The sequence below is a fragment of the Acomys minous genome (assembly GCF_964271855.1).
Source record: "Acomys minous genome assembly, chromosome: 8".
Classification (NCBI taxonomy): Eukaryota; Metazoa; Chordata; class Mammalia; order Rodentia; family Muridae; genus Acomys; species Acomys minous.
The window spans coordinates 41,399,910-41,422,031 of record NC_140489.1 but is presented as its reverse complement, the minus strand read 5'-3'; the positions used below and the strand labels follow the sequence as shown (position 1 = coordinate 41,422,031).

The following is a 22,122-nucleotide window of genomic DNA, read 5'->3' as shown; positions in this document are numbered from 1 at the left end:
GTGTCTTTTTTCTTATTGGTGTTTTCCATTCTCAGACTGGAAAAGAGACCGATCTTCTCTAAAAATAACCTAGACTGGCAGTCTTGCCATGGACCTGGGAAGGTAGAAAGCCAGTTTGACCTAGACAGATAATTGCATGCATATGAAAAGGGAAAGTGACATGGCTAACTCTACCCAGGAGGAAGGAGGCTCCCAAAGGACACCTTCCAAGGCTGCAGACAAAGGAGGGAAATTCAGTTTATTAACAAAGGACAAGCTTGTCTCTGCCCTTCCTCTACCAATGTGTGTTTTACACACAGCAGATTTTAGCACCTAGCAAAGTGATGCTGCATTCTTGGGGACCGACAGTCAAGGGGCGCCATAGCTTCTAGCAAGTAACGTCTCCAGCGATATGGACTTTTCACAGAAATTAAAAATTGCATATATTTATTTAGTGGCATCTTGCCAGTCCGATTGTGTTTTATTATTTTTGTTAAACATAAATCCCATTTTTTTTTTCTGAGACAGAGTTTCTTTGTGTAGCCTTGGCTGTCCTGGACTCACTTTGTAGTCCAGGCTGGCCTCAAACTCTCAGCGATCCACCTACCTCTGCCTCCTGAGTGCTGGGATTAAAGACGTGTGCCACCACACCCAGCCATAAATCCCATTCTTTAGGAAGTATTTTCTTCTCTGTTTACTAAAAATAGGTTTTTTTCATTCATGTATTGGATATGGAGCTTTGGGGCCCACCTCTGATGATGATGATGATGATGATGATTATTACTTTGTAAAAATATAGGTAAAATCTTCCTAAATTTTCATTGTTTAATTTCCTTTTTTCATTTTCATTTTTTCTTTGTTTCTTTCTTTTTTTTTGTTTTTTGTTTTTTGTTTTTTTTTTGTTTTTTTTTTTTTGTTTTTTTTTTGAGACAGGGTTTCTCTGAGTATAGCCTTGCTGTTCTGTAGGCCAGAGCGGCTTCGAACTCCTAGAAATGTCTGAGTGCTGGGATTAAAGCCGTGTACCACCACTACCTGGCTCTTTGTTTAATTTCAATGGATGAAAGAGGTGTGACAGTGCACACCTGGTTGACTCTAAGGAGGAGAAAAAAAAAAAGAGTTTTTATTTATTTATTTATTTATTTTTTGAGTCCGGGGCTCATTTAGTTCAGGATGTCATCAAACTTCCTCTGTAGCCAGGAGTGCTCTTGATCTCTTTATCCTCTTGCCTGTCAAAAGCTGGGCTTACAGGGGAGGACCACTGTGTCAAGCCTCTAAAGCAGTGGTTCTCAACCTGTGGGTCAAGACCCCTTTGAGGGCCAAGTATCAGATATCCGCATTACAATTCATACATAACTGTAGGAAAATTACAGTTATGGAGTAGCAAGAAAATAATCTTATGGTTGGGGGTCACCACAACATGAGGAGCTATATTAAAGGGTCTCAGTACTAGGACGGTTGAGAACCACGGCTTTAAAGTTTGTTGCTGTTGTTGTTGCTGTTGTTGTTGTTGTTGTTGTTGTTGTTGTTGTGCCTGTTGTTTTTGTGAGTCAGAGTCTCATTGTACATTCCTGTCTGGCTTGGAACTTGGTATGAGGACCAGGCTGGCCTTGAACTCAGATCTGTCTTCCAAGTGCTGGCATTAAAGACATGAATCATCATTAACAGGCCCATCTGTGCCTTATAAGATAGATCCTTGCTGAACTCAAGGCTGCCAACCTGCGTTTGATGTCCTAGAACCCATGTGAGGATGGAAGAAGAGAGCCTCCTCCACAAGGTTGTTCTCTGACCTCCACATGTGCACTATAGCACACACCCCTCCCATATGACACATGTGTGCACGCGTGCACACACTCTCACTCATACAGATAATAAAGAACAACCTCCCCCATAGCATGTCGGGATGGCGTCCTTCATTTGGAGATAGACAGTGGGAATGCTTAAAGATCTTAAATACCATTTCTGTGCTACATGAGTTTACAAAACCCATTTTTGTTTTTTTGTGTTTTTAGCTGTCTGCATGTATGCTTTTTGTTGATGCTGTTTTTCAAGGTCTTTGTATGGAGTCCAAGCTGATTTTAAACTATTTGTTCCTGTCTTCCTCCTGCTTCGCCTCTTGGTGCTGGGGTCACAGACGTACGTCACCACGCCCTGCAGGTACACATTGCTGTGACTCAGGCTCATTATATGGAGTTCCAGAGTGGCTACTGAGCACATAAAGATGGAGTATAGTGGTGTATTTATCTCTTTGTCTATGAAAAAAGGGGAGCATTTTGGTGTGTGTGTGTGAATGTATGTGCACCGTGTGTGTACAGTGACAGTGGAGATCAGAGAGGGCATTTGATCATCTGGGTCTGGAGCTACACATACTTGTAGGCCACTGTGTGGGTGCTGGACACCAAACCGAGGTCCTTTGGGAGAGCAGCGGTGTTCTTAACCACTGAGCCGTCTCTCCAGCCTGAACTTGTATTGTTGATTTAGCTATGAAGCTGACACTTAGATATTTGCCTTCTTTATGTTACTGATATTGCTCATAACAAATGTGGGGCCTTTTGAGTTAGGAATTATTATTATTATTACTACTATTATTATTATTATTATTAATTATTTTCTGTGCGAGGTGGATTAAAAGCTGTCTAGTTAGGAGTAATAAGTTAGGGAAGCTTGGAGGTGGAGGCATGCTGAAAAGGTGAATTTGTACAGAAAAACAAACCTCATGTGATTGGATAAGGGTTTGTCTGAACTAGCATTGGCCGGGCAAGGCAGAGATGTGCCAGGAAGAAGCCAATGCGTGCAGTGTTTGCTACCTTTATCCTAGCTGGATTTTGAGGCAGGACTTGGTTGTGTTCTAGCCCAGATGAGCCTGGATCCTTGTCACTGTGCAGCTAGTGATCCCTGCCCGCAGTAGAACTCATGGCGCTGAAGTGAGCTGCTAACGGGAACCAGGCTAGGGGAGGTAACTGTATCTCACGCTGCAGAGTGCCCAGCCCTGTGCCTGGAACACAGAAGTCTTGAATGCATGAATACTTCCTGGGCCAGTCGCTGACTAATAATAAATAAAAGCTAAATAATTAGAAAATTAAAGCAAAGTGCCTTTTGAGGTAGGCATGCTAGTATATGCCTTTAATCTCAGAACTTGAGAGGCAGAGGCAGTTGGATCTCTGGAGTTCAAGGGCAGCCATAGCTACAAAGTAAGACTTTGTCTGTTTCATTGCCGCCCCCCCCTCCAAATTTTCCTGATTCTTTTGAGCTATTTTAAGAGCATAACTTTTGTTTTCTTAGCCAAATTTTTAGAAACCATCAAGATTTAATGAGACATTAAAAAATATATATTTGTGGAGATTAATGACAGAAGTGCTGATTGTTAATATTTTTAGCAGATTCTCCCAAATAAAAATATATATGTGTGTATGTATGTATGTGTGTATATATATATATGTGTGTGTGTGTATATATATATATATATATATGTATATATATATATATGTATGTTGTTTTTGGTCTTGTTTTGTTTTTCAAGACAAAGTTTCTCTGTGTAGGTCTGGCTGTCCTGGACTCGCTTTGTAGACCGGGCTGACCTTGAATTTATAGAGATCTGCCTGCTTCTACCTCCCGAGTGCTAGGATTACAAGCGTGCACCACTACACCCAGCTTTGTTTTGGTTTTTCAAGATAGGATCTCTCTGTGTAGCCCTGGCTACCTTGGTACTTGCTATGTAGACCAGGATGGCCTCGAACTCAGAGATTCACCCATGATGCCACATGAGCCACCATGCCTGGTTGTGTAAAATAATAATTTTGGAAAAATAAGACAAAGGGCTTAGAATAGGAATCTTCAGAAATAGTAACAGTGCTGCCATTGGCACGGTGGGCTGTAGGTAGAGATTATGACTTTTTAGTTTTCTGTGACACTGACAGTTACTCTGTGAAAGTGGAGAGATTACTGATCTAGCTAGTGAAGGACCCAGGTTCTGTTCTGACTACCTATGGCGGAGGGAACAGCTTATCACTCCTGCTCGGGAGCATCCATAACTTTCTTGTGGCATCCTTGGTCTCTTTCATGCACATGCTGCACATAAAATGACTCAGTCCATATACATGATAAAAAAAATGAGGAAATCTTTCTTTAAAGTTATTTTCAGGCTGGAATGATGGCGAGGTAGTTAAGAGGATCTGAGCTCAAAGCCCCCACATAAAAATTGAGGCACGGTCACTTGTGTCTGTAACCAGAGGACTGTGGGATGACAGAGATAGGAGCGCTTGGGCTTGCTGCCTGCCAGCTGGGGAATACGATGAGTAGTGGTTGAGCTGTAGAGTATGTCCACCTGTGATGCGTCACCTTCTGTGCGTGTGTGTGGGAAGGTGTGCCTACAGGCACACGTGTGCAAACACCACATACCACACACACAAACATACGCGAAACAGTGAAACGTATACAAAAATAAGCAGCTACTTCTTGTTTTTAAAAAAAGTTGCTTTAACAAACACATGGTACGCTGTAGAAATCCTCTTTAATGAAAGGTCAGTTTCATTTTATGGGAAGTAAGTGTGAACTATGCTTACCCTTTTAATCTCTTTTGCTTGCTTTTCTTTGTTTCGTTTTGTTTTGTTTTCCTTCCAGCTTCTTATCTTATGAGGCAGGAGCGTTAACTCAGGGAAGTGGTGCATGCCTGCACCCCACCTCTGAGTCAGGTGGTTTTCCAGTCTGGGGCCAGCCTGGGCTTAAAAAAAAAAAAAGGTCATTTATCTAGCAAAAAAATTTTCATTCTTTTCTTCTTGCTCACCTTGTGGTGATGGATAGAGAGAACAAAACTTTCTTTGAACTTACTAACGGGTTGTATAATTCCCACCCGGTCTATCAGGGGCAAGCATGTGCCCTGATGTACCATCTGCCTTTGTACTCCTGCCCACGTGCGGTCAACACATCCGGTGTGGTTGGGTCAGCCAAACATACTTGCTTAAGGGAGTGAAAACGTGTAGCTTGTTATCTCCCGTAAACAGTGGCCTCCAGCATCTCAGGAAGTGTGTGTCCTTGGGCAAGGGGCTCACAGGTTAGAGGCATTTCAGATTTTATGGATCTCTTAGGCACAATAAGTAACTGAAAACATAAACTTTGGCTCTCACATTTGTCACCAGGCTGCCTTGTTCTGGCCAGTCCCCCGTGTCCCCCCCCCCCCCCCCCCCGCCCCCCGCCGACTTTCAGCTCTTGCTTGGAGCAGCCTGCTAAGCACAGCAGAGAAGGCTTGGGAACAGGATGATGGAAAGTGCTGGTTGCTTGAGTATCTGTAGGAGAGGCCTTGCTGCTGGGAACCCAGCGGTTAGGAACCACTCTTTATGCTTCCTGAGCAGTGTTGATTTCCATCACTCATCTCCGTGTCTCGGAGCCTAGCAGGGAGGCGGCCCTTTGCTTGTGCTTGTTGAACAAATGGATGGATGAATGGATGCTGGCTCACCAGGACCTCTGAACGTGCAGCGAGTTTTGTTCAAGCTTTCATAATCGTAATTTTATGCCTCAGTGTCAAAGTTGGGTCAGCAAAGTTTCTTGAGGCACAGCTCACTGTGTAGGCTGGCCGTTTGTGACGTAGACCAGTCCGACCTCAGACTCATAGACATCCTCCTGCCTCTGCTTCCTGAAGACTGAGATTAAAGGCCACGTGTCAACCACCACATCTGGCAGCAAACTTAATATTTTAAAGTGTGTGTGTGTGTGTGTGTGTGTGTGTGTGTCTGTCTGTGTGTCTGTCTGTCTGTCTGTGTGGAAGCATGAGCATGTGAGTGTAAGTGCCCTTGGGGGCCTAAAGGCGTTGGACCTCCTGGAGCTGGAGTTAAAGGGAGCTTTAGCTGTCCTAACCGGTGCAGATGGAGCCATCTGCTAGCGCAGGATGTGCTCTTAACCACTGAGCCCTCAGCAAACTTTCAAATTAACCGAGCCCCCTCTACCTTCCCAGGATCCAGTGACCTTGGGCTCTTACACTAGAAATTAATGAGAGAAAAAGGTTTAAATTCCCTAGATGTGTGGAGAAGTTCTGTACTAAAGTGTGGGTGAGGACTTGCTCACCAAAAGATGACAAAATGTGGAAGAGGCTAGAGGAGTGGAGGAAGGGAGGCCTCAAGGGAACACGAAAGGACCATGCTCCGTGCGCGTGGCTGGTGAACCTCCATCGTCAAGAGCCAATCAGAATCTCCTTTCTGGAACAGCGAAGGGAGTCACTTTTATACATGGAAATGTCCTTTTTTAAAAAAAAAAAAAAAATTTCAAAGATTTTTATTTTATCTTCTGTGTATGAATGTTTTACCTGCATGAAAGTGTGTGTGGTCATGTGCGTTCCTGGTGCCAGTGGAAGTCAAGAAGGGCTCTTGGATCCTTAAAACTGCAAGTACAGGGGGCTGGAGAGACGGCTCAGAGGATAAGAGCCTGACTGCTCTTCCAAAGGTCCTGAGTTCAATTCCCAGCAACCACATGGTGGCTCACAACCATCTAGAATGAGATCTGGTGCCCTCTTCTGGCATGCAGGTGTACATGCAGGCAGAGCACTGTATACATAATAATAAATAAATCTTTAAAAAAAAAAGAAAAAAAGAACTGTAAGTACAGATAGATGGTTGGGTGCTGGGAACTGAACCAGCATTCTCAGCAAGAACAGCAAACGCTCTCAGCTGCCGAGCCATCTCTCCGGCCCCTAGCAGTGTCCTTGTAAATCAAGCTTCCTGTACCGCAAGGCTGCTTTTGCTAATTTTCTCTGTGTAAGGGACACAGTGACAGAGTGAGTACCAGTGCAGGAGCAGCCAGTGTGTTGAAGAAAGCACGTGGATTTCAGGACAGTTCCAGGAGTGCAGGCCAAAAGGAAGGCACGAAACACACTGCCTTTGTGACATAAAATAGTTCCTGAGTGTGGGTTACGCATGCAGCTCTCATTAAAATGGGAAAATATTTTTCTAGATATTTCAGGAACAAGCTTCTCATTTTAACAGCCAGCATATTTTTTTGGCTGCTGTTTGATGTCAAACATTTCAATTTTAGAAATATTTCTTTTAAATATCTTGGAGAGACTAGTGTTTGGAATTTTTAAGATAATACATTCTTCATCAGCAGGGAAAGATGATGCAATAGGAGTGTGTAAAAATGCCTGTATGGGGGTGTGGAGTGGAGAGATGGCTCAGCTGGCAGAGTGCTTCCTGTGCAAACAGAGGGCCTGAGGGTCATCTCTAGCATCTACCCGAAAAGCTGGGCGTGCACCTCTCATCCAGTGCTGGGGAGACAGAGAGAGAGTGGTCCTGGGGGTCAGGGGTCAGTCAGTCTAGCCAGTGCAGCCTGATCTCCCTTCCTCTCTCCTACACACACACACACACACACACACACACACACACACACACACACACACACACGAACACAGTGCACACACCTTGCTGGAAAAAAGTTGAGTGAGAGTGAGAGAGGAAGGGCAAGAGCGGGACGGGAGAAAATATAATCAAAATAAATTCTGTACATACATAGAATTTTCAAAGAATAAATATTTTTAATCAAGTATGCTTATTCATGTATTTATTATTTCATTTATTAGTTTTATTTACTTTACATCCTGGTTGTAGCCCCTTCCCTCCTCCCCGCCCCCTCATCCCTTCCCCCTCCCCCCTTCTCCCCTTCCCTAGTCCTCAGCCAAGGGGAGCCCTCCAACCCAGCTCATCAAGTCACAGCAGGATTGACTTCAGCCTCTTTTCCTGTGTCCTGGGAAGGCAGTCCCATCAGGGAGAAGTGATCAAAAAGCAGGCAACAGAAAATAAATGTCTTTTAAAAAGTATGTTTTATTGCAATTGAAGAAGACACCCAATATTAACCACATCCATGAGCGTGCACAGGCACAGACACGTGCACAGCTATACCCCCTATGCTGGTATCCTTACGTTACTTGGAAATTGAGGGAAGTACTGTTTTAATCCTAGTGGAAGTCTCTACGTTTTCCCAATTATTTCTGTCATTCCTCTAGAATCATGTCACCTATGCAGGCAGCCATTTTACATTGAATGATTTTATTTTTTTGGGTGCGCATGAACATGTGCATGCACATATGGAGGTCAGAAACACTTGTGGAAGTCAGTTCTCTTACACCTTGTGGGTTCTGGGGACCAAATTTAGATCACCAGCCTAAGCAAAGCACTTAGTCTGGTCTGAAGCGTGTCCCACAGATCAGCAGGATGAACTTCACTTCCTCCCTCAGTTTGTCCCCTGCCCCCAATAGCTTGGGGCCAAGGTCCTCCCTTAAAATTGTCAAACTTTAAGGGGGTATCATTGCAAGTAGAAATGAATGTCTTGCCTTAAATTACACCCAGGAAGCAGTTTGTGGACCATCCAGCACCCCCTTCCCTCTCTCCTTCCCTCCCTTCCTCCCACTTGCCCCCCCCTTCCCTCTCTCCTTCCCTCCCTCCCTTTCATTTGTCTTTTTTTTTTGTTGCAAAGCTCTTCAATAATGTTGTTCTCAGAAGTATGATCCAGCTCCTGAGAGGCTGCGAGAACAGCACTCAGGAGTGGCCAGACTGAGGGTTCCAGGCACTCCTCCACAAACAGGGTTGCTTATACTCCAGGCTTTCCAAGGGTGCCTTGGCGAACTTTGGATTGGTCTCTTTGGCAGGAACCTGGAAGTCTGTGTGCTGGCCCAGACAAAACCGTTACCCTTATTGTCACAGCTGAGGAATCAGGGCCTGAGCGGCAGAAGTGGCAAAGCCGAAATGAAAGCCAAACCTTCCGGCTCTTGCTCAAATGCTCTCAATCGTGGCGTCCCACTCAATAATCTCAGTTGGCTTCTATTGCCATGAAAAAGTAGGAAAGGCCAGTGGTGGTGGCACACGCCTATAATCCCAGTACTCAGGAGGCTCAGGCAAGCGGATCTCTGTGAGTTCAAGGCCGGCCTGGTCTACAGAGTGAGTTCCAGGACAGCCAAGGCTACATAGAGAAACCCTGTCTTAAGAACAAAACTAAACCAAAAAACAAACAAACAAACAAACAAAAAACCCAAAAAAACAAAAATCAAAAAACAAACAAAAAACCCAATCAACCAACCAAAAACAAAACAAAAATTATCAAAACAACCCCCCCAAACCTCCAAAACAAAAAAGGAAAAACATGGTTAATTCTGTTTCAATTCCAATGTCAAAAATCTGAACGAGGCTATTTTCTAATGCCCATCAGGAACCCTCTGCTTAGATGTTAGCAAAATTATCTATGTAGCTGCTGTTGAATTCTTCTCTCCTTTGCCTTGCGCTTTCTGATGGGCATCACTTCCTGGTTCTTTCACTGTATTTGTGTGTTTAGACTGTAGATGGAGGTTTGATGAAAAGCCTTAGGCAGGTGAAGCAGCTTACTACTGGGTTTGATAACCTGAGCTTTTACCCCAGGGGTCTACATATGGAAGGGGTGAACTGGCTCCTGCCTGTGTCTGCTGACTCTACATGCACTCCTCCCCAAAATAAATGAATACATGTAAAAAATTAAAAAGATAAAATTTATATCCACTATATAGATGACTTTCTTGTTAGTGCCTTGTTTTAATGTGCCGTACATCTCTGTTGTTGACAGCTGCTCAACTTAGCTGTGGCGGAGTCTTCCGGTCTATGCACATCCGTCCACCAGCGGACTTAGATTATAGCCAGTGTTTGCTGCTTTGAACAGCTCTGGCATGGACACTGAGGTCCTTGCATCCGTGTAGGATTTTTAGAGCAATCTTTTCAGCTGGCAGAATTTTACTAGATCAAGAACAGCTGTTGCTCATCTGTTAGCTTTGGGTAGAGGCTGGTGGTTTGGGGCTAAGGGGACCATGTGCAGCCTGTGCAGTTGTGGCCTACAGCCACTTTCCCTGCCCCGTCTACATCTCTGGCTTTTGGATCTTATTCCCTAGCCTTGTCTGAGCACTGTTTCTTAAGTGCTGTACTCCATCCCCAGAGATCGCCCCACTGATTATTTTTTCTGAAAAATAAAACGAGGCCATCTTATCCCAGGTGACTTTGTTTGCAAGTAGTGAAATCTTCCTGGAATGGATGGAGGTGTGCGTGTGTGTGTGTGTGTGTGTGTGTGTGTGTGTGTGTGTGTGTGTGTATGTATGTATGTATGTACGTGTGTGTGTGTATATATATATATTTTTTTAAGTTTCTAAGAAAGGGTTGAGGGGAGGGCTGGAGAGTGGGGTGTACAGAGGGAGGGCTGGAGGGGGGGCTAGAGAGATGGTTCAGCAGTTAAGGTCACTGCTACTCTTCTTCCACTCCTTGAAATTTCTTCTCTGAAGTTCTTCAGCCTGTCAGGAGTCTAAGCCTTCCTCTGTCTGATCATCCTTCTCATCTCTTCCTCCCTCCTTCCTAATCCCCACTCTCCCAGCACCCACCACAAACTGTTCTCCAGAGCTCTCCCTGTGCATTCTGGGAACTTTCTTTTCTTTCTCCTTTGTTTGAGCCCTGGCCTGTTTTTCTGTTTGTGTGTGTGTGTGTGTGTGTGTGTGTGTGTGTGTGTGTGTGTGTGTGTGTGTGTGTGTGTTCTGATTTGCTATACTCCTAGCCCGTCTCCTTGTTTTATTTCCTCATTTTGCTTCTGAGGGTGAATGCACAGGACATGCATTTTTACTGTAGTGTTTCACCTGGCCAGAAATGTCATTCCCTTGCCCTAGCACTTTATTTATATTATAATATGATACTGGTTATAGATTGGGAAAGTTTCACTTAGAAATTTATTGACATAAAGTTTATCATCGTAATGTTCTTTTGTTTTGCTTTGTTTTCAGGCAGGGTTTCTCTGTGTAGCCCTGGGTGTCCTGGAACTCACTCTATAGACCAGGCTGGGCTTGAATTCAGATATCTGCGTGTTTCTGCATGTGGTAGAGGCATGCACTACCACATTTAGCCCTCATAATAATTTTCTAAGTGTGCGCAGTACAGTGGGGTGAAGCACATATCACCCACCACATTCACCCCCAGAACCAAAACTGAATCTCTATACCATGGAAACAATTTCAAGGCATTGAAATGAACTTCTTACCCCTCCATCCCTCAGCCTTGGTAGCTGCTATTTAACTAGGTAACTTAGGTGACTCAGGGAGGGGTGTTATTTAGCATCTGTGGGAGCGTTTGTGATCAGTGCTGAGTCCCCACATTGAGTTCATAAGTTCTTTTTTTAAATAATTAATTTTATTTTATGTGCCATGGTGTTTTGCCTGCATGTCTGTCTGGATGAGGGTGTCAGGTCCCTTGGAACTGGAGTTGCAGACAGTTGTGAGCTGTCATGAGGGACACTAGGAATCGAACCCAGGCCCTCTGGAAGAGTAGCCAGTGTTCTTAAACACTGAGCCATCTCTCCAGCCCCCAGTTCTTATTTTTCTCCTTCCTTTCACTAGTTTCTAATCTTCACTACTGACATAAGTGCTGAAAACAAGGCCCTGGGTTTATTCCCTAGTATAAAACATAAGGGGGGAAAAATCACAGCTCGCAGTAGCTATTTACATAATGCAGAGCATCGAATATTTTGTAAGTTGTTGGTTTCGAGTTTTAGAATTGTAGTAACCACTACAGAACAGTTTATCATTTTTCAACAGTGCTATTGCAGGCCAGCGATCTGGGCCATGGTCAAGGCCAATGGGAGGCAGCGAGGGAAGTGGCAGCACTCCCTCAGCATGTTTTAATCTTGCTTAAGTGGGTAGCGTAGGGCACTGTGGGTGCAAGGACACCGTTGGCACAGTTGATGCAGAGCACTGTGGGTTCAGGGACACTGTGGGTGCAGGGACACTGTGGGTTCAGGGACACTGTGGGTTCAGGTACACTGTGGGTTCAGGGACACTGTGGGTACAGGGACACTGTGGGTGCAGGGATGCTGTTGGCACTGTGGATGCAGGGGCACTGTGGTTGAAGGGGCACTGTTGGTGCAGGGGGACTGTGAGAGCAGGGGCGTTGGCATAGGTGGGTGTTGGCATAGGTGACAAGTGAAGCTTTGTTGTAAGATCCTAATCTGGCAGCCAGCGTTCTAACCTGATCACTATGACCTGCTTCTTTCTTGAGAGTCTAATGTGTTGCTGGAGTTGATCCTCTGGTCTCCTGTGATTGTCATGAGAATAAAGTGCCCGGGAGAAAATAGTATTTGCTCCAGAAACTTGGACTGCTTACATCTGGTCCAATGATGACTACAGTTTAAAGTAACTAGGAGAGTTAATGGGTAAAAATGGCTGGGTACAATTGTGCATGCCTGTAATCCCAAACACTCGACAGGCAGAGGCGAGAGGATTGCTGTAACTTCAAGGTCAGTCTGGTCAGCAAAGCAAGTTCCAGACCAGACAGGGCTATAAAATGAGACCATCTCAAAACCAACTGACCTACTGAAAAGCTAACAGAAAAAGATGAAGAAGCTTAGTGCCATTGTGTCAGCAGTGTTCGGCTGTGAGCCTGTAAACAGATCCAACTTAGTTGACTGAAGGAGGAGCGGTCTTCAGGGTTCCTGGGAGGACCATAAATAACGGAAGAGTGGACGTGCCCCGGGGAGATGTTAGCATCTCAGTCCCTGTTACTCTGTGAACCTTCCTCTCCATCCTCCTGAGCGGGGACGTCTCATTTCCCTGACGATGGGCTGGCTGCTGCATCCTTACCGTAGACATCCAGATTTACCCTTTCTGTTAGTCTGGCAGCACTTGTTACGAAGCTGTGTAATAATGAGAAAGCAAAAGTCCCTTTAGTGAACAGAAAGGGCTTTGGCAGTATTTTCTAGAAAAAATTGACAAACCTTGAAGATTTTTCCTGTGTGTGTGTGTGTGTGTGTGTGTCTGTGTGTGTGTGTGTACCTCTATGTGTGCCTGCGTGTGCGCCTCAGAGGTGCACGGCTATCTTTTGTCATTTATTTATTTATTTATTTATTTATTTATTTATTTATTTTTTTGAGACAGCTCTGTCTCTGAACCTGGCACTCACCAATTTAACCAGATTGCCTGGCGACTGAGCTCCAGGGAGCTGCCTGCCTCTGCTACCCTAGTGTGATTATTCTAATGTCATTTCTGTCACTTTTCTCATTCTGGGCATATAGACAGGGTCTGCAGCACACGAAGAACTGCAGAATGGCTGCACACAACACTTCGTTCCCAGTTTCCTGGAAATAAAATGTTATAGCGGAAATAAACATTGCATGAAAATCTAAAAATATAGGTAAACAAAATGAAGACGATAAAACTCGTGTGTAGTTTCATTTATTAGGAATAGACTCTTTTAGCTGGGCGTGGTGGCGCATGCTTTTAATCCCAGCACTTTGGGAGGCAGAGGCAGGCAGATTGCTGTGAGTTCAAGGCCAGCCTCCTCTACTGAGTGAGTCCAGGACAGCCAAGGCTACATGGAGAAATCCTGTCTTGAAACTGTGCCCCTCCCCCCTCCAAAAAAGAAAGAAATAGACTCTTTTCACATCTCATTTCTTTACTTGAAAACGTTCTAGCCTTTGTAACTAGATTAAAGGCCAAGATGTCATTTAAAAGGAGGAACTTGCTTGTGCCTTGAGGTTTTAGAACCACCACAGGCATCCTGAGATGTATTGCATAAGCAGACTATGGTCATTTAAAAATAACTTAGTCACATTTTTATAAGTGATATATCTGTTTACATGATTTCTTTTTCCAAGACAGAGTTTTTTCTGTGTTGCTCTTTGTGTTCACTTTGTAGACCAGGCTGGCCTCGAACTGACAGAGATCTACCTGTCTCTGCCTCCTGGGTTATGGGATTAAAGATGTCTACCACCACAGCTGGTAGGTTTATGTAATTCTTTCTTATTTATTTGTTTGTTTATTTATTGTTTTTCGAGACAGGGTTTCTCTGTGTAGCCTTGGCTATCCTGGAACTCACTCTGTAGTCCAAGCTGGCCTTGAACTCACAGAGATCCACCTGCCTCAGCCTCCCAAGTGTTGGGATTAAAGGGATGGGCCACCACACCCGTAGGTTTTTGTAACTCTTAAAGACACGATTGCACATCATTCCACTTAGTCTTAGAAGCTTTAATGCCACTATATTAATCTTTTCCCGAGGTTCTATGATGTCCCTGAGGAAGGCTTATTATCATCTTTTTACAAATAGTCTCAGTGCTTTAAATCGTAACCCTGGCTTTGTCTCTTACCTGTGGTAATGGTCACTAGGAAATGAAAATGAGACATGGGTGTTGTAGTGGTTCCACCCCACCCCTCCCCCTGCCCGCTCCCGGAAGCAGCCCTGTGACTCCTTCAAGGGAGTCGACACCCTGGCAGCCATGTCTTGGGGGTTCGGTAGACAGACCCTTGGGACTTACAGCCGAGCCTCACACCTCTTTCTGCCTTCTTGATCCTGAGAAAATGCTCAAAGCTTTTCTTCTCTACTCTCTCCCAGCGTCTCCTGGGCCTTATTTGACAAGTAAATGCCCTTCTGGAAATACCATCTGTCTCCTACTGTTTGTTGCCAGATATAATCGTGTTGTGGCTGTCATCAGGGCTTATCTTTGGTGACCTCCTTGTGACCTGTGGAGCATGTTTTCTAAACTTGTTTTTTCTTTTTTTTTTTTTGAGACAGGGATTCTCTGTGTAGCTCTGGCTGTTCTAGACTTGGTTTGTAGACCAGGCTGGCCTTGAACTCATAGAGATCTGTCTGCCTCTGCTTCCCAAGTACTGGGATTAAAGGTGTGCGCCACTGTGCCTGGTGGCTTTTTTCTTTCTACCATGTGAGTTTTGTGGATGGAAGTCATAACCTGCTGAGCCACATTACTGGCTCAGTAACCTGTTTTGATAAATAAGTGTACTAAGACAGTGTTTGGGACAGTAACCAAACATGTGCAACTATCTAGTCTTCAGAGTTGTTGTTGTTGTTGTTTTTATTGTTATTATTATTACTTCAAAGTTGTTGTTGTTGTTATTACTTCATTATTTGCTATATAGCCCAGGCTAGCCCTGAATTTGCATGCCTCACGGTTCTGCCTCTTGACTCTTGGGATTACAAGTATGTGATCTGATGCGTGGCTTTTGATTTTGCTTTCTTTGTTTGGGTTTTGTTTTTGTTTTTTGAGACAGGGTTTCTCTGTCTACTCTTGGCTGTCATAGACTCACGTAGTAGACCATGCTGGCCTCGAACTCACAGAGATCCATGCGCCTGCCTCTGCCTCCCGAGTGCAGGGATTAAAGGCACCGCGCCTGGCTTTGATTTTACTTTCTATTTGTTTGTTTTTGTCACAGGGTCTGCATCCCAGGCTGGCCTCAGATTTGCTGTGTAAGCCAAGGGTGACCTTGAACTTCTGATTCCCTTGGCTCTACCTGTTCAGGTCTGGGATTACAGGTGCACACCGTCAGGCCGGATCCTAGTGCTGAGGCTTCAATGCTGGGCTTCATGCATGCAAGGCAAACGGTGCCAACTGAGCCGCCTCTCTGGCCACCTGGATTCCACTTTTGGCCCATCATTTATTACCTGTGTGTCCTTTGACAACTCTATATCATATTTGAGCCTTTGCTTTGCTTTTTTAAAGGGGACAGTTTTGGTCCACAGCTCACACCCAGGTGTGATCTATATCTATAAATCTTTATATATATATATATCTTTATATATATATCTTATATAGTAATATATAGTGCTTCAAGCAGTACCTATGTATATGGCAGATAGTAGGTGCTATTTTTTGTTTGTCTCTTTTGTTTTATTTTGTTTTGTTTGAGACAGGGTTTCTCTGTATAGCCTTGGTTGCCCTGCATCGAGCTCTGTAGACCCCACTGACCTCAAACTCACAGAGATCTGCCTGCTTCTGCCTCCTGAGTGCTGGGATTAAAGGCGTGAACCGCTCTTATTTCTTCTCCTTCTTTAAAAATGGTCCTGATATGAAAATAGTGGTACTGTCAGGAAATTAATTTGGCATTCACTTTTTCTGGGGTTGAAATGAACTAGCACTTGGGCTTTGGGGCGCTAGGATGTGGCAGCGGGTAGCGGGGGCAGTGGCGGGGCGGAGGGGTGGCTCACTTGTGAACTAGTGAGCAGCATTTCTGTTGGCTAGTCTGAACTAACTCAGTAGGCTAGTGTGGTAACCGCAGGCTGTTCCTGACTGATCCCATCTGAACGGAGAAGCAAATCAATTATTAACAGGGTGTATTTGGTAGGCAAAATCTTTAACATAGTGAGCCATGAGAGAGATAATGACGGGAGGGTTTGGATAATAAACCCTGGCAAAGAAAGGAAGTAAAGGGTTTGGAACTGTGTAATGCTTTTTACCCTTTGCATATTTTAGGCTGTTTAATATTTAATACAACTGATTCGCTGTTAGCCTCAAACTTAGTTTTTAGTTTTCCCTCCAACATTTTTCTCATTGGGAAAAAAGTTGGTAGTGTGTATCAAAGGTAAAGGATTTTTGCAAATATTTAGCATACAGAGTCTTCCTTTCCTTATAGTGATGGGAATTGGGCCCAGGGCTTCTTTCATGCAAGGTAAGCACGCTGCCCCTGAGTTATATCTCAACTCCAGCATGCTTCTGTATTACGTTCTTTCTCACAGAACTGTATTTATGTTTTCTGTTTGATTAATTTGATTTTGGTTATTTGATGATCTGGGTGAGAGAACTCACCTTTTATTCTCAGCCTGCAGAGGTCACAATGATGGCTCTATATAGGAAACAATTTTTTTTTATTTAATTTTTTTTTTAGTGTTAAGGGTTGGGAATTACTTTTCTTGGGAGAATTCTTTCAATAGATGAAGAGGCTCAGTGATGGAATGCACAGTTAGGTGATGTATCTGGCCCCTGTTTCAGTCTTTTGTACCGGAAATAAATGACTCCAGGTGGAGCTAAGGGAGAAGTATAGAAAAAGAAGTCCTTGGGAAAACAATGTAACAGTCTTCAAAACAGCCACTCTGCTGTATTTGTTTGTAGTTTCACTTTGCAGGCTGTGCGCTCAGCTCTTACTGTTTCCAGTAAGTGGCAACATTTATGGAACTCAGAAGGAACTGAGGGAATTCAAAAGTTTTTAAAGAGAACTCTTGTGAGCCCAAGGCCAAAGATAGCAGCGTATGTTGACTTTCCTTCCTCTCGCTACAGTGCTGGATGCTTCTGGATTGGAAGAGTGTGGCCTTCCTTTTTATAGCTTGCACAGAACCCACAAGGCTTGTTTTTTTGGAGTTCTGCCAGCAGCTCCAAAGAGCCTGAATAGGTCACAGGGCACAGTCCCGAGGATTTAAAAAGAAGGTGTGGCTACTTTGTTCTTCCCGTACTAAGGAAACTCTCCTCGGGAGCCATCGCTCTTTTTGAGAGGGTAGATTGGGCTTTTTGCAGTTTACTGCATGTTTACCAGGCTTGCCAAGCTGCAGAGTTATTAACAAACGATCTATCCCTTTCTACTTTCAGCTCACTTTAACTGAGATGGCCGTGGTCTAATCTCCTCTGAGCCAAGAATGGCTGCTTGCTCCGAGCTTGCCACGGAAGATGGACAGGTTTCCCTGCGCATTGATGATCTGCACTTTTCACTGCAAGGTAAATTCAGACATGGAAGGAAATGGGAATCATATCCACTTCTGATCCTGAGTCCTGTTGGCTTCTCTGCCTCCCGCGGTTTTGGAAAAAAAACCTGTCTATATTTTCCAACCAGAGAAGCCTACAGTATGTTCGACTGTCTTTTTAGCTCAGCTCTCTGCTTTCAAGGAATCCTGGAAGGAACTGCTTATCTTTGGTTTCCTGTGAATATATGTGTGTTTTACCTGCAGTCTTAATTTAAAAGCTAGCCATGGTTTGTTTAGAATTATTTCCACTTACTGTGTCCATTTTTGCACAGCAGCTTTGGCACTTGCGTCTCTGTTTTGTCCCAATAAGCGGGAACGGTAGTGACACTATGGACGGGTGAGATTTCAATGATATGGATCCCATATGTACATCTACAATTAGTCTTTCCAAAAGTGCTTCCTGCTATGCTTCACTGTATTTCCGATGCCCCTTTGAAACTTCCTTAGTTAGCGACCTTTTCATCTTTGTTGATAAATCTTGGTGCTGAAGCCAGCTGGTATAAAAGTGAGGCTATGACAAATATTTGAAAAGATTTATGAGACTGTTTTTTTTCTGTTGTTTTGTTTTTTGTTTTTGTTTTTTTTTTTTGAAGACAAGATTCTCTGTGTAGCCCTGGCTGTCCTGGAACTCTGTCTATAGACTAGGCTAGCTTCAAACACAGAGATCTACCTGCCTCTGCCTTCTGTGTGCTGAGATTAAACGCATACATTTCCACTGCCTGACTGTGAAATTAAAAAAAAAAAAGACAACAACAAAAAACTAATCTTAAAGTTATGGGCAATATGATTCAACAGTTAAGACATTTCCACAAAAGGTACAGGTTTTGGGTCATTTAAAAATTATTTATTTTTATTTTATGTACATTGGTGTTTTGTCTGCATGTGTGAGGAGGTTGGATGCCCTGGAGTAGGACTTACAGACAGTTGTGAGTTGCCATGTGGGTGCTAGGAATTGAACCTGGTTCTCTGGGAGAGCAGCCAGTGCTCTTTAACCACTGAGCCATTTCTCTAGCCCTTGAGTAATTTTTTTTGGGGGGGTAAAGAATCTAAAATGATTTTATGATAACCTTCCTTTCAAATTTATTTTATATTTTGAGACAAGAGCTTGTTACGTAGCCTGGGCTAGCCTCAGACTCTTGCTCTTCCCAACTTTTCCCTCTGAAGTGCTGAAAGGCATGTGCTACTATGCCTGGCTTAAATAACTTCATTTTGAATCTGTTTTTAATAATTAACTTCTTTCAGATGAAAATTCATAGCTATTGGCATAGACCGTATATCAATAAAGTAGGTTTAAAAAAATAAATATTATATGCTGGGCATGGGGGCACACACCAGTAAAGCTGGCTCGTAGGAGGCAGAAGTTGGAAGATTATGGGCTCGTATGGACTACCTAGCCTGACCCTGTTCCAAATAGAACCCAAGGCAATAATGATTTTAGTTTGTATACAGGTTGACAGCTTGGCTGCCAGAAGGAGCCTGTCATCTCGTTTGTACACTGGCCCTGTTGCTCAGGATTTTTGGGATTTAGTTGAGAAGTTTGATCATTTGAGCACCGTCTCTTCATTTGTGTAATACAGGTTTTAGTTGCAGCATTTTTTAAGACAGGCAGCCGTGTTACACAAAGGGCTTATTGTAAGGACTCAGGAAATACAACTTCTTTTTATATATTTCAAATATATTTTATATATTTAAAATAAACTTTTGAGTAAATTGTTGTATAAGAAGACAGCTGTAGTAGAAACTTCATGGTATATAGGAAAAAGAGGAAACCCGCATGCGTTGTGTTTACTGTTTTTCTGCGGGGCTGTTTCTCGTCAGAGGTTTCCTGTCACATGTAGGTGTGTCTTGGTGAGGCCCCTAGGTTCTCTCTGCTCTGGTGCTCGCCTTTTTCTCACCCTCATCTCCCACCACATCCCATGTGGTTCCGGTAACCCATTCCACGTGTCCCTAAGGTGCTGTGATACTCCCTGCCTGTGTGCTGTGGTCCTCCCACCTGTGTGATCTGTGGTCCTCCCTGCCTATGTGATCTGTGGTCCTCCCTGCCTGTGTGATCTGTGGTCCTCCCTGCCTGTGTGATCTGTGGTCCTCCCTGCCTATGTGATCTGTGGTCCTCCCTGCCTGTGTGATCTGTGATCCTCCCGGCCTGCATGCTGCCTGTGTGATCTGTGTAGGCTACACCCTCTAGGCTGGGAGAAGCTCAGTTCATCCATCCCAAGGCCAGTTTGCCCTAGCCTCCTCTGTAAGCTGCACTGCTAGCCCAAGATAAGCCCTTCCTCCTCTTCCATCCCCCTTTATCTCTTCTTTTAAAATATATTGTATTAATTTATTCATATTACATTTCAATTGTTATCCCATCCCTTGTATCCTCCCATTCCTCCCTCCCTCCCAATTTTTCTTACTCCCTCCCCTATGACTGTGACTGAGGGAGACCTCCTCCCCCTGTATATGCTCATAGGGTATCAAGTCTCTTCTTGCCCTTTATCTTCTTATCTCCTTGAGATCTTGCCGATTTGTGATGTAGAGGCTACAGCTTCCCAGCACCTCTCTCACAACAACATGGATCCTCCCAACCTCCTTGGAAGGTAGACCTTTGCATCTCTGATGAACAGAATGCCTTCTGGCACGAACTGACTTCACCAGAGTCCCACAGCTGGCAAGCAGCTGACTTGTGATTTGCAGCTGGCTTTTGCACTGCGCCCCTCTGGGATGATAAGGAACAAGCTGAAAGAGCGAATTCTGCTCAAGGTTTCCCCGTCACTGCTTTCAAGGGAGGCGTGCTCTGTTCCATCCATAGCAAACGTTAGGCTAGAATGTGAATAGGGGATCTCAGGTTCCTAAGTTGCTTAAAATAATTACCAAGTTACTCAGAAATTGTATGGCATATATGTTCTAGAATGGGCAGTTTAGCAAGGGGAAGTGATGGCCATGTTCTTCTCTCTGATAATGCACTTGTGTGATGTATGTAAGGGACGTTGATGCTTTGCTTCCTGGGTAGGAGGAATGCAGTGACGTCACAGCATCAGCAGCTGACACTGAGCAGGATCAGTTCACGTTAGCCAGGGACACTCAAGACACATACCTGCTCAGTGCCTAGACTTCCCTGTCCATGCAGAGCGAAGTGAACACGTGGAATGAATGTATTTCCCGAGATGAGGCTCCACGTTGTTGTGAAGGCAACTTTGGTATCATAGTAGAATTATTACCTATTTGGGGGGGGGGAGGGGAGGTAGACGGGATTATGTCTATAGAGTACAATGTAGCTGACGGCTGTTGATAAAACAATAATAATATTTAAAGCTTATTTAGAAAAAGCATTTGATTTCACTCATGATGTAGACAGCCTAGTACTCGCTCAGGTGTTTGCTGGTGCTTTACAGTGAAGGAGGCAGCAGATTCTGTGTAACATGGCGGCTCTGGGGGCTGTTTACAAGGACGTCTTAGAACCCATCTCAGAGGCAGATAGAGACAGGAAAATTAGTAGAACAGTCTGATCAGGCCACAGCATCTATTTATTGGAAAACAGACAAATCCTCATTTAAGGTGAGGAAATTGTGGTCACACCTTGATGCGGAATAGTGTGTGTAAGAAAAATTTAAGTATTTATACATAAATATGGTGACTTAGACGGATCAGGGCGGGAAGCAGTGCCTGCCTACCTGCCGCCACCTGTCCTCCTTCCTTCCCTCCCTCCCTCCCTCTTCTTCCACTCTTTCCCTTCCTCCTTATTCCCTCCTCCCTTTTTCTTCCCCCCCTTCCCTCCTTTCCCTCCTCCCTGGCTCTAGGGTCTCACTGTATGGAACAGGCTGGCCTCAAATATGTGGGTTTGGTAGCGCCAGGATTACAGGATTTTGTTACGCAGCCTGGCTGGCCTAGAACTTGCTGTGTAGAACAGGGCCTTGAATTCACAGAGATCCACTTGCCTCAGCCTTCCCTTGCTGGCATTAAGTGTGTGTGTGTGCTGCTGCGCTCAGCTTGAGATACATTTTGCCTTTTCTGTCTTGCAAGGGGAAGAGCGCTGAAGTGTTCCGATGTCTAAGGAAAGAAGGAATGGTGCCACGGGCACGGCGCACTGACGTCACAGTGGGAGAATTCGTTCAAATAAATCCCTTTTATTAGAGGTTGAACCTAGGCCCTTGCTCATGCAAAGCTTTTCTTCTACCACTGTGCTGCTCGCCCAGCCTCTCTTGAGAAATTCCAAAGGGAGTTGTAGGCAAGATTGCAGTGTTCTGACCATTTCCCTTGTTCATGTCACAGTAAAACTATTTCATGTTGCACTAACAGCACACAGGCCGCCAAAAGGACACTATTTATATAATCTTTTTATTTTTATTTTTTCACTAAGAAGGTGGGCCAGTGCTTTAGAAAAACAGTGTCTAGCTACAGAATGTTCTTAATTAGCCAGAAAGCTAGGAAGGGGTCATATTCTGTTACCTCGACCACCACGAGAGGAGGTCATTTTGATGTGGCCTGGCCCAGGTGCTGCTAAGGGCTTAGCTGTCAGCATGGACCTGTAACGGACACACATTCAGCCCAGTTACCTTGCCATCTCGGACAATGTTTGAATGTTTTATTTAGCACTGTTATCATTTAGATGACATAATATAAAAGATTAAAAACCTTCTGCTCCCCAGGAGCTCTATGGCTACGTAGAGAAATC

General features: G+C 44.3%; 1 protein-coding gene across 5 annotated transcripts in view; it reads left to right on the top strand.

Annotated features, from left to right (window-relative positions):
• Nucleotides 1-22,122, top strand: part of SYNE2 (spectrin repeat containing nuclear envelope protein 2) — a 311,925-nt gene that overhangs the window by 27,887 nt on the left and 261,916 nt on the right. For 4 of the 5 annotated variants that reach the window (XM_084791617.1, XM_084791618.1, XM_084791619.1 and 1 more), the window contains exon 2: nucleotides 17,314-17,439. In XM_084791617.1, coding sequence (XP_084647743.1) covers nucleotides 17,361-17,439 — 79 coding nt within the window. In that variant the 5' untranslated portion in view covers nucleotides 17,314-17,360. Of the gene's footprint in view, nucleotides 1-17,135; nucleotides 17,222-17,313; nucleotides 17,440-22,122 lie in introns of those variants that run through there. The other variant, XM_084791616.1, reaches the window with a different exon arrangement.